This window comes from Camelus ferus, chromosome 9, assembly GCF_009834535.1.
Source record: "Camelus ferus isolate YT-003-E chromosome 9, BCGSAC_Cfer_1.0, whole genome shotgun sequence".
NCBI classification, from domain to species: domain Eukaryota; kingdom Metazoa; phylum Chordata; class Mammalia; order Artiodactyla; family Camelidae; genus Camelus; species Camelus ferus.
In genome coordinates this window covers 76187162-76200421 of record NC_045704.1, presented here as the reverse complement: position 1 = coordinate 76200421, position 13260 = coordinate 76187162, and the positions used below count along the sequence as shown (strand labels likewise).

Genomic DNA, 13260 nt, shown 5'->3' with positions numbered 1-13260 from the left:
TGAATTTAACAGATGAGCCAAGTGCTAAAACGTGCTTACAAGTGGTAAAGTAGGGAAAGAGAGCTTTAGACGCGTTTTGAAGAGGAATGGGACTGCTGGTGGGAGGAGTAAAAGCACCACTGCAAGTGAAATTGAGAGGAACTGTCAGCTCATCATGCACAAAATACGGTGCGACCGAGCAACGCTACTCACAGGTATTTGCAGTGCCTTTGGGGATGGGGAGATATGAGCCTGGACTCCAAGGCCGGCCCTGGTAATTCTTCTTGCATTTCCCACAGTCTGGACCTGTGGTGTTGTGCTCACATTCACAGGTCAGTTTGCTGTTGTCATACACGCACACGGTGGCATGGAGATTACATTTGCACCTAGGCAGAGGAGAGACAAGAGTTCATTGTTAAGTCAGCTGGTCTTGGTGATTACTAAGGCTTTCCGCATCTGTCTCCTAGGACTGTGGCTCTCACAACCTGCAGCACTTGAGTGCTACCTAGAGGCTCTTGATAAAATACAGATTTGCAGGCCCGATATGCAGAATCTCTTAAACAAGGACCAATGGGGTTGGGGGTGGGGTTATGCTACAGCTTGACCTCACATCACACTTCGAGGAATCCTAATACCAGTCAGTCAATTCAGTGGGGTCTGAAGGTCCCCTAGGGCACCTGTGCTCCACAATTAAGGGTTTCCCAACAAATACCCAACATACTGCCACTAGGGAGCGGTTTTTCTGTGCTATTATCCAAATCTACGACAAAGCATCTGGGTTTGAAGGAAAGTGTCATCTTCTGTTTTTCCTTAAACCAGAAAGACAGTTCTTATTGGTTTAAAAAGAAATATAACCATTGAGACAATCTGTTATTTGGATTTATTTTATAGACCCAAGAGGTTGTAATCAGGTGTTTTCATTCTGGGCTCTAAAATGACATTCCTCAGTCAGAAGAGTTTTTCCACCAAGGCCTCTAACCAACCTGAGTAGTCCTCAGATTTCCTAGTCATGTAAAATAATCACAAAGGTCTCTCAGAAATGGGTCAGATGACTCAGGAAACAAGATGCTTAGAATCCTAGAAAACAAAAACCTGTGTGTGGCAGGGGTTTGCGGTCATGAGCCAAGGCTTTCCCTTTGGTGCCCATGAATAAAGCTGGGATATATGAGAGGCAGCAACAGAACATGCAGTTTCCACAAAACACATTCCCACATCCAAAGTCTTTGACTGTAGAATTGCAAAGGCCAACGTGTTACTTGTTGAGGTAGCAGGTTATAAATTTAACACACCAAGCACGAGCCGTATCCTCTGGAGCAGGAAAACCCAGGTCAACAGAATGTCTGTGACCAGAGGTCAGAATGTATGTGGGAAGAGATGTGTCCACACACAGGAGAGAACCTGGATACCCAGGCCTGGGGCTGCCAGAGTCAGAACCCGAAAATGCGTGGGTGTGTGTGCGTGCACTTTTAAACTGGTCTGGCCTCTTCGAGGAACTACGTCAAAAATACAGAAAGCCAAGCTTGATAAAGACAAAGAAATATTGTAGTGCTTTACATTCGTTTTCTTTTGTGGCACATGTCATGAATTAAGAAATATAACAATATTCTTTCTTAGGTAAGAAGATAAGGTTCTTTAACAACTGCTGTTGGTTTCTATAATGTCTGTACAGAGACACCCAAGTTTCTTTCTTGGGTACTGATGGTCTGTTTGGAACACTGACCCAAACTATGGCGAGGAAGCAAAGGAGCGGCAAAGACCATTCCTAAGAGCTGCTGGGCTCTCTTCTAACTGAGAGGTGTAGCCCCCAAAGCAATGGCCACCCGTTCAAACCTCCCTGGGTAAGACCAAGCCGCAGCTTCCTCAGGGGTCAACTACGATCTGTCATACCTGTAGCTCCACTCTGCCCTCTATAGCGTTAGAAAGTAGAATGAGCTGAAAGGCTACTATTTAAATAATACCTATTCAGCCTCAACACATAAACACAATCTTTAAAAGTTAACATTTGCACACTCTTTAAAAAAGAGAAAAAAAAATCAGTTAAGTGAAACAGACAGTGATTAATTAGGAGCTAGGTCTTATAACAGTCTCCTACATGCCGGGAGTTACTTGTGCTCAGTTGCTTATTAAAGGATCTTTCTCCTTCCCCCATTAGCACCTTTATTTATGGGTGTGTTTATATATGTGGAAGATGTTAGAAACCTAAGTGATAGAAGCAGCAGCTTATACTGATTTAGCACCCACTCTGGTGTTAAAAATTCCAAATGAGGAAATGAACAATGTGACCCCAAAGAATATGCTGGTTTCAAGTGTGAAGACACGCAAGTAGTAATTGTAAATTGGATTATATATCTTGTAACCGTTAATACTACCATGCTGGTAGTTCTCTGAGTTACAGGCAATTTCCATTCTGAGGACTTTATATTCGCTGAGAAAATGTTCTTCAAATAACAAAAGGAAGTGAAAGGAGAATGGATGAATATTTAGTCTTATTTTTCTCAGATTTCTTTCAATTCATGGTTCATCTTCAACTCTCCAAAAGCTTATTAATCATTCAAGGCTCAACTCAATTCATAACTCTTTCCTGACACCCATCCTGCCCACAGTAGATACCCTGATCTCTATGGTTCTGATTTCCTTAAACGTCTTTGTGTGTTTGGTTTGGTTGGTTGTTACTTAAGGCTCTGTCTGCTTTTAGATTTTACTCATTGCATATTAAGGAAGAAAAATATCCACTTCGTAGTCTAGTCTTCCTTTCTAACTACCTCTTTAACACTCTACTTTCTCTTCTTGAGTTTTCGACACTTGCCATCTCCTTTTTCTCATCTCCCATTCACTCAGATGTTTCTAACTAACCACAGCCAGGATCACCCGTGACCTCCTTGTTGAAAATCCAACAGTACTTTCCTCGTCTTGACCCCGTAGGGGCATGTGACTCTGTGACCCACTCCCTTTCCCCGACACTCTCTCCCCACTGGATTCTCAAGGTCTTTTTCAGAACCGTCTTCTGTGCGCTGTCTCCATGTGCTATTCTTTGGGTTCTGGACCAGCACAGTCAGCCTAAGCGACCCTCCTTGGGCATTGTTATCCAGGTTGTCCTTTCAATTTCCTCTGCGGTCCGTAACTGCCTTTGAGTTATACACATTTTAAAGCAAACTTGCATCATTTTTTCCCTAGGACAAAAATGAACATATGCAAAATAAACTCAAACATTTGGAAACATTGTAGGAGATTCAGAGATTCTCTGGGATCCAGAGAACCCTCTCCTTTCGTTATCACTAGGTGAAGGTTATCTGACCAACAAGTTGAAAAGCCCTGGTGCTGTATCTTCATCATGGATCTCTCTCCTGGGCGCGTCAAACTCAGCATATCCAAAACTAAATTCTTTGGCTTCCCTCCCACCTACTCCTCCTCCTGTGTTTTCTGCCTCGGTATACTGCGTCACCTTCCAGTCAGCTGGTCAAGCATGCCTACACTTCCTTTCCCTTTCCTAGCTGACCTGTCCCTCCTCAGTCTCTCACCAAATCCTGAGCTTCCTCCTTCTTGATGACTCTCACATCCAGACAGTTCCAGCCGTTGCCACTTTCCTAGCTGATATCATCATCATCTTTGACCTGGCTCATTACAATGGCTTCTAAAGAGATCTTTCTGCCTCCAGCCATGTTCCTCTTTAGCTCAAGCTCATCACAAAAGTCAAAACAATCATTTACAGAAAAATATTTGGGTCACCCTGGCTTAGAACCATTGAAAAATTTCCCATTATTGTCAGAATAGAGTCCAAGATCTATAACATGGCCCACAAGTCCCTTTGAAATCTATCTCTTGTCGCTTCTCCAGTCTCAACTCCACCACCACCAACTCTACCATTAGTTCTACAAACTTTGCCGTTGGGTTACCTTATAAGCTGTTTTTTTCTGCCTAGAGCATACCTCTGCCTCCTTTACCTGCATAATTTTTGCCATTCGGACATGAACTTGGAAATTTCAGTGTTTGGCTCCTAGGTGACACTCAAAAAACAGCTGCTGACTATCTGAACGCTTCTCTGACCCACCGGAATGCCTTTCCTATGAGCTCCTCTGACACGAGGCAATGCCAGTCACAGGATGGAGCCTGCACTGTCACTGCTGTAGACTTAGGCCGTGTTGTAGCTGTTTATTCTTCTGTCACTCTTGCTGGAGTGTAAGCTTCTGGAAGCAGCAGACATACTTGCCTTATTTACTGTAACATGCTTAGCATGTGTCTAGTTACTTGGCACATAATAAGTGTTTAAAAAATGTCTGACAAACAAACAAGGGGCTAATAAACAAGTACGTTTCCTGAAAGCAGGAACTTCATGTGCCTCTTCTACTATGATGAACACAGCAATGGACTGAAAATAGAGAATAGGCATTAAATCAAATACCCCATGATGTGTGCTGAAAATTGCCATATGCCCTCACCACTGGCTTTCACAGCTGACCTTATACTGGGCAGACGGAACTCTATAAAACTGGTGAGACCTTGTAAACCCAATTTAATTGCATTTAAACTCCAGAGGATTTGTCAAATGTCCAAAACCCAACACAAGAACTATCCTAGAAAAAGCCTGAAAGACCCAGGAGAAGAACACGACTTAGAGAAGAGGAAAAACAGAGCATGTGTGTAGCATAATTATTCTGGAATGTGCATCTTTTAGCTTCAACAGCTCGTGTAAGGATGGCCACCCTGGTTCAGCTGAAGTTTGGCAGAACATTGCTTGGACGCTGGCGACAACTGTAACTTCTCCAGCAGTAAATCTGCTGACCGAGCTCAGCTTCCAGGCTGTCTTCCTTCGTTCATTGTGACAACGGCTGTGCCAGGGCCAAGCTTGGGAGAGCAGACACTGAAGCGTCACAAGGTGGGACTCTGTTTGGAAATAGCTCCCTTTCACATTCCACAGCTCAGTTTATTCTCATCACCCCATTCCAGTCAGATGCTAAAATCCTTTATTTAGAACCCATGACAGAGTGGCTTTTCTTCAACGGGGGAAAAAAAAAAAGCAATGGATTTCACAGTGCTGGGCGATTGCTCTCAGTTCCTGGTGCTGTGACCTCCAGCCTTGTGATGAGGTGGAGGGCAGACTTCCATGACATCCACTTGTCTCTGACAGATTCATTATCCATTTCCATGGCCATCCGGCTGCCACGGCTTCCGTCACATCAGGAGGGGGAGGAACTGTACGAGCGGAGACCTGACAGGCCTTGCTCGCGGTCACATATCTGATGTTCTGGAGAGCTAAGCCTATTCACCGACGCTGTTCGCACGCACACAACTCACACTGAGACACTGCAGACAGAACTAACGGACTCGCTTGTACCTCAGAGATCCCCTGGTGTATAAGTGACAAATCGTCCACACTGTCAAATAAGGGCATTGCTAAGACAGACTTTTTTAAAAAAAAGTGAGCTCTATTCTGTGATGCAAGCTTGATGAAAACCAGTATGTTCTCGCTTTCAACCAGGTCTGCACTTCCTGTATTTTAGTGACCAGCTGTCATGAGTCAATTTAATCTTGCTTATAAAAAGGCTCCAACATTTAGATCTGTGCCACCTGGCAGTAGGTATGAAAAACCCATACAGTCTGCCTGTTCCGTTTTTTATAACTTAATATATTTATTCTGGAAAGCATGTTATCCACCAGCATTTCCTGTGAGTTAGAGGTCTGTACATATAGTCCATCAGTAGTGTTTCGAATAAAAGTACCAAGACAGCAAAGAAGTTCAAGGCCTGCCCTTTGTGAAACAAAACCGGAAGGGAAACCAGGCGTGCCATTTTGGGGCTACGGTTTGGCTGGGTAAGGATTCACCATCAAATGAATGAAGCTGAAGCATCAGAGCCTTTCCTAGACCATGAGAAAGACCTTAACAGTGTGTTCACATAGTCAAACGCTTTGGTATTTTTTTCACGAATACGATATTATTATATTTTTTACTTAATGAAGGTTTTTCCTTAATAAGCCCCCCTTTCAGGGGGCATAAATTTTAGGCACTACAAAACCTGAATCAGCCTCTGGTTGTACTCCTTGCCTTGGACTGGCACCAGCCACACAAGGCCTTGTGGAAAATCAGCTAGCACAAAAATCAGAGATTTGGAGATGTCTTTTTCAAAAGGTGATACATTATAAAATGCCTCTCACATACTCTTTCTGCCTCTGCAGCCCCTTAACCTTTCTCTTTTCATTTCAACACACGAATTTCTGATTTCTACCGCAATACGTTATTTGAAGTGGGAGACCTACAGCAAAATGACTTACAGACTATGAGTTACGGCACTGGAATCAGACAGCTTAGGTTCAAATTCTGCCTCTGCCACTTATTTGCTGTGAGGCCACGGATAAGTGACTTAAAGAAATAGACAGAGCTAACCCTGACTAGATACTTCTAAGCACCTGACATTGTGCTAAGTGCTTTTGGCATATTTCACACAAATTTAAAAATAATCCCATGGAATTGGGACTATTAATAATTATAGATGAGGAATTTGAATACTGAGGGATTAAGAAATTCAAGGCTTCCGGGGAGGAGGGTATAGCTCAGTGGTAGAGTGCACACTTAGCATGCACAAGGTCCTGGGTTCAATCCCCAGTACCTCCATCAAAAGTAAATAAGTAAACCTAATTACCTCCCCCAACAAAAAGACCGAAAAAAGAAAAACAGAAAAAAAGAAAGAAAGAAATTCAAGGCTTCCAGGCTATGAGCTAGAGCAGGGATTTGAACGATGCGCAGCTGGTCTCCAGAACTCTGCTCTCAGCACTGCAGAAGGCATGCTGTCGCTCTAAGTGTGGCTAGACCTCAGCTGCCACAGAGATAATAAACAAACGTGTTTCAAAGAACAGTTTTGGGGACTGAATAAGATAATCCATGCATAATGTCTGATACAAAGTTATTACTTAATGTTAGTTTCAATTATTATTATTATTCTATAGTTACTGTTGCTACTGTTACTATTGGAATCAGCTATCTGATTCATTCCATAAGCTTTCATTAACACATTCTGTGGTTAACCCTATGAGAGGTCTCATGGATTCAAAAAGAAGACAATGTAACGTCCTTATCTCCGAGAACATGTAATCTGTTGAGTAAAGAAGATGAAGCATGCATAGACTAACTACAGACCACAAAGATTAAACACTCCACTTAATCACGACAATGTAGGGAGGTAGGGCAGTAACACTGAGTTGTATCTGCATTGATGAGGGTGTACGTGTGCTAAACAGTCAGAGGTGCAGCCCCTATCACTGAAGGCAGGTGGAAGAAATATCAGCTCTTACCCAGGCCCATTAGAGACCTCGAACTACAACAGATGCTTTTTGTGTGTTATTTCACCTCACTCATCACCACTGAGAAGGAGGTACAAGCACCTGTGATTTACAGATGCGTGAGTCACAGAAAGTGTGACTGAGAGCAGTAAAGTAACTTTCTCAGAGAAACACACTGCTGGTAAGTGGTAGCCAAGGGTCAATTCCAAAAGCTGGGCTCTTTCTAGACATCACTGTTTGAGGAAGAACAAAGAAAACTGGTTCATAGGAGAATTAGACCCGTAGTTCTAAACAGCAATACTAATACTTACACTCTGACACTAGCTGCTCAAGGGTCGTGGTCTGTGGTCCGTGGTCCATGGACCAGCAGCTTCAATCACCTGAGGGTCTGTTAGAAATCTCAGGCCTCCCCCAGCCTTGCTGAATAAGAATCTGGATTTTAACCAAATCTCTAGGTGATTTATGTGCACAGCAAAGGTTGAAAAGGACTGTAGAGCTCATCAAGGTGTCAAGTCTTGATGAACAAGAAAAGTAAATTCATGGGGGTGAACCTTATGCAAACCTTCTCCCTTCCTGCATGTTGTTTGGAAATCTCTGGCTTAAACCTGATTAGCACTATGGTTCTAGCTGTGCTCACAAACTGGAGATGTATACACACACACACACACACACACACACACACACACATACATATATATATTTATATATAACAATTTATATATATATATATAGAATTCCAGAATATATGAGGAACTCCTGTAATTCAGTAATAAAATGACAAATAACCCAATTAGAAAATGGATAAAGGATCTAAATAGATATTTCTCCAAAGAAGATACATGCAAATGGCCAGTGAGCACGAGTAAGCACATTAAAAAAAAAAAAAAAACTCAAAATCATTAGCCATTAGAGAAATGCAAATTAATACCACAATGAGATACCCCTTTACATCTACTAGGAGGATTATAATTTAAAAAGATAGACAACAGCAAATGTTGGCAAAGATGTGGAGAAATTAGAACTCTCATATATTGCTATATTGTAAAATTGTGCAGTCACTTTGGAAACCACTCTGTCAGTTCCTCAAAAAGGCAAACAAAGTTACCATATGACCCAACAATTCCATTCTTTGGTGTTTACTCAAGAGAACTGAAAACCTGTCCACACAAAAATTTGTACACAAATGTTCACAGCAGCATTATTCATAATAGCCAAAAAGTGGAAACAATCCAAATGTCTATCAACTGATGACTAAATAAACAAAATGCAGGTAACAACACAATGGAAAAAAATAATGAAATACTGGTACAAGTTACAACATGAATAAACTTTGAAAACTTCATGCTAAATCAAAGAAGCCAGACACAAAAGGCCACAAAATATGTATCTCTTCATATGAAATACCCAGAATAGGCAAATCTACACAGACAGAAAGTAGATGAAGGATTACCAGGAGCTGGGGAGAGGAGCGGATAGGGAGTTAATGCTAATGGACAGGGCTTTCTTTTACAGTGATGAAAATGTTCTGGAATTTGATAGTGGTGATGGGTTGTGCAACTTTTTGAATATACTAAAACTCATTAAATTGTGAATTAAGTAAATGAAAAAAAAAAAAAACAACTAAATGAGATAGAGTATTTATCCAAACGAGACAGCAGAAAACAGTGGATAAGAGTTTGGGCTCTGGGGTCATGCAGTCTGGCATTAGCAGGAATCTTAGGCAAGTTCCTTAAGCTTAGTTTACTCCTCTGCAAAATGAGGATGGTAAAATGCCCACCTGAGGGGTTGTTGGGAGGGTTAAATGACAAATAAGTGAGGCAGAGAATGCTAACTGAGCTATCCTTTCTTTGTCCACATGAGAACAGTCTTAGCCTTGCACATGGTCACAGGCCTAAAAACGTTTCTCAGCACCTCCTCTGGCTAAGTGTGGCCATGTGGCTACTTCCTGGCCACTGGGATATTAGCAGGAGTGGTGTCTGTGATACCCCTGTTAGGCCTGCACTCCGGCCCCCATTTCTCATTTGGTTCCTGGAACATGCACGTGGTATTGAGCCATCCTGGACCACACGGACTTTGGCAGCAACCCTGGACAGTGGAACGCGGGCCCTTGGACAACATCCACTGCGGTCAGGGGAAGGTGGGTCAAGGCAGGCGTGTGGAGTGGAGCCACCATCCCAGCCCTGGAGCACCTACCTCCCAACTGCGAGGAGAAAGAAGTAAACTTCTACTCTGTTGGTGCTGTTGAGGGGGTCTTTCTTACACACATTTGAAGTTATACCTCAACACAGCACCTCATATGTCATAAGCACTTAATAAACATAAGCCACTACTATTATCACTTGTATTATTAACCATAATCCTACAGCAAGAGGCTAGACCTTCAAAATACCCAGTAGGGCTTGTCTGATCTTAAATCACTAGGAAAGCGAGGGCTCCAGTCTTCCCAGCATTCTACCACTTCCTCCTGCATTAGTAAAGCCTGGAGCCTGATGATCGCCACCACCGGTAAGCAAAAATGTTTTTGGAAGATGTATTTTTATAAGCTATGCAATGGTCGAAGTTCAATGTGAAATAGATACCTGCTTACAATTTTTTAAAAGCAGCGACACACCAACAGACCAACAAAGAGGTTGGACATCCAACTTGTGTTTGGACTCCTGTACTACAGGAGAAGCATACGTGAAAGAAGGGGGTCGGGGTCTAGGAAGCCATCCTGCAAATCCAGAGGGCAGTTTCCATAGGGCTCCTTTCCTGAGCTTGTTCTTTCACAATATATTGAGTTCCTAACCTGGACCCTGGTTGATGGGGGAGCTCCTCTCCTAAGCTTTGTTCTTGGAATAATTAATTATTTTTGAAAACTGATTGGTATAGTTATTTTTTAAAGCAGAGAACTGTATAAAGTAAAAACTGAGATATCGATCAGATCTTCATGGACACTGGGATCTTAATGATTTCTACATATCTATGTATCTATCATCTCTCTCTCTCTCTCTGTATGTGTGTGTGTGTGTGTGTATATATATATATAGAGAGAGAGAGAGAGAGAGAGAGAGAGCGCGCGCGAGAGAGAGCGCGCATGTATATATAAAGCAATGGTTTGCTCCAACAATTGAAGGTAAAGGACCAAAAGCCTTCTTGTACACTTTGCAATAAATGACTTAGACATCCTTATGGCAATTTTAAAGCCCTCTAACAGTTCCACATAAAGCTTACTTGAGACCCTAAACTTACCCATAGTGAAGCATCAGATTACATGATTCACTAAACTGCTGGGTTTTGTAGATAATATTAAAAATAGCTCTTTTCTATTTACAAATCTTGCCGGCGAGACTAAAGAACCATGACAATAAAATAAAAATAGGAGCTTATAAATTTGAGATAATGCATTGTCCGAGATTGGAACGGGTATATGATGGTGCTCTGTGACCTGTTTACTACACCCATGAGAAATCTGGCTAGATAAGAGGTGCTGAAAGATAAAAGACATAACACGATAATCATTGCAGTCTGGACTGCAACTCTTCTCTGAATAGCCAATCAGTCTGAAGACTGGAAGGTAGAGAGCTTGTTAAATTTAAACTCAGCTAATCCAAGACCAATTAGCAATTAGCAGATGACCCTAGGTGCTTAATATGTGCATAGTGAACCATTCTAATTCTTTTTGAGAAAACAGAAAGTCTAGGGGTCTCCAAACCCAGAAATACAAATGATTATAGCTCAAGGAACCAGATTCTGTAAGACACATAGGGCAACGTGGTATTAAAAGCTTGGGTTCTGGATGCAAAGGGTGTGAGTTCAAGTCCTGGCTCCACCATGAGCCTGCTGGGTATCCCGAACTGAGTCTCAGTTTCCTCACCTGTGATATGGACTACTATTAGTAACTATGACATAGGATTGCTATGAAGATTAAATTAAATAGTCCATGTAAAGTGTAAATCACAGATTCTGGGAGACAGTAAGTACTCAAAAAATGTTAGCTATTATTATAGGGGTGTGGCAACTTCATGGCTACATAAAAGTCCTTCACATTCCCTTCTCTCTTGCCTTCCTCTTTAAAACATGTGGGAAAACTAAAATACTCATTTTCCTAGGCTGTCCTTCCTCTAGGGTTGGCCACATTATGTAGTTTCAACCAATGAGATGTGACCAGAAGTCACTAGGTGAGGTATTCAGGAAATCTTTTTGAAAAAGGACAGCTTGAACAGAACCAATCCTTTGGCCCTTTTCCCTTTGCCTCTTCCTCTTGTCTCTTGTCTGAGGTCCAGACTGAAATGCTATAGGAACTTAAAGGCTTGCGATCATAATAATTGAAATTCTATTTAATGATGGGTAAGGAGGAGGCTAGAAGGAAACCAAGGTCTGTCCATGTCCTTACACACCATGTGAGCCCCCAGCCACCGACCTCCCCATGTCCTCCCATGCATGGGAAACAAGCCCCACCCCGTTTAAGACAGTCAGCTTTCCTGTTTTTGGAAACAATACATTCCTGATACAAGAAGCAATTATAAAGATTGTGGATGTACATAAGTTATGTTCACACATACTTGTCCATTCTTTGGTTTATGGTAACCAATTGCTAAGTTAGACTTCTTTTTATTTTCTTTATAGAACCACATAAGTGAAATGTTTCTTACATCTGTCTTTTTTACTTCCAATTTGATGTGAACTATACCATGATAATTTCTTATATACTTCCTTGGATTAAAAAATATAATTCTCTTTTTCTTGGGGAAACTGGGACAAAAGATAAATAGGGCAGGGGTAAGCCTAAAGTTCTCCTGTGCTCTGCAAAGCCACAGAGTTCAGTGAGGCTCTGCTGCAGAGCTGAGAGCCGTCGGACACCGTGGGATTCCTTCATCAGGTAAGATTGTCAGGTAAGTTTTTGACATCTCTTATACATGTACACTCACCACCTAAAAAGCTCTGATTTCTTTAAATGGTTATATTACAGTCTGATTAAAAATGAATCTGCCTGAATAAATAGCTTTATAACTAGAAATAAAAGTCAAATCTGTGCAAAAGAATACACTAGAGCAACCTTACTCCATACTTTTATCTTTGACTACAAAATTTGAAAGGAAATTGAATTAGATTCCCATGGGTGGTATGGAAAATTGGGGGAAATAGCTTTCTTCTAATTCTCTTTTTTTCTGAGAAATAAAATAATATCCAATAGAGAAGAATGCACCTAGCAGAGCCTTTGTTTTTTTCCCCTTATTTCGTGGCCTACTTTTGTTAACAAGCCTTAGAAAAGTTGAAGTTTAAAGAACAAAAAAAGAAAGAAAGAGAGCGAAAAAGAGATAAAAGAAAAAAACCCACCCATTAAAAGTGCACGATTTTTTAAAACATTTTTTTTATTGAGTTATAGTCATTTTACAATGTTATGTCAAATTCCAGTGTAGGGCACATTTTTTCAGTTATACATGAATATACACATATTCATTGTCATTTTTTTGCTATGAGCTACCACAAGATCTTGTTTATATTTCCCTGTGCTACACAGTATAATCTTGTTTATCTATTCTGCATATGCCTGTCAGTATCTACAAATTTTGAAATCCCAGTCTGTCCTTTCCCAACTCCCACCCCCTTGGCAACCACAAGTTTGTATTCTATGTCTGTGAGTCTGTTTCTGTTTTGTATCTATGTTCTTTTTTTTTTTTTTTCCAGATTCCACATATGAGCGATCTCATATGGTATTTTTCTTTCTCTTTCTGGCTTACTTCACTTAGAATGACATTCTCCAGGAGCATCCATGTTGCTGCAAATGGCGTTATGTTGTCGGTTTTTATGGCTGAGTAGTATTCCATTGTATAAATATACCACCTCTTCTTTATCCAGTCATCTGTTGATGGACATTTAGGCTGTTTCCATGTCTTGGCTATTGTAAATAGTGCTGCTATGAACACTGGGGTGCAGGTGTCATCCTGAAGTAGGGTTCCTTCTGGATATAAGCCCAGGAGTGGGATTCCTGGGTCATATGGTAAGTCTATTCCTAGTCTTTTGAGG

General features: G+C 41.4%; 1 protein-coding gene across 4 annotated transcripts in view; it reads right to left on the bottom strand.

Moving 5' to 3' along the window:
* The window catches only part of NTNG1 (netrin G1), a 300210-nt gene that overhangs the window by 82352 nt on the left and 204598 nt on the right, over nucleotides 1-13260 (bottom strand). For all 4 annotated transcript variants that reach the window (XM_032487228.1, XM_032487226.1, XM_032487225.1 and 1 more), the window contains exon 4: nucleotides 193-365. In XM_032487228.1, the coding sequence (XP_032343119.1) occupies nucleotides 193-365 (173 nt within the window). The remainder of the gene's footprint in view (nucleotides 1-192; nucleotides 366-13260) is intronic.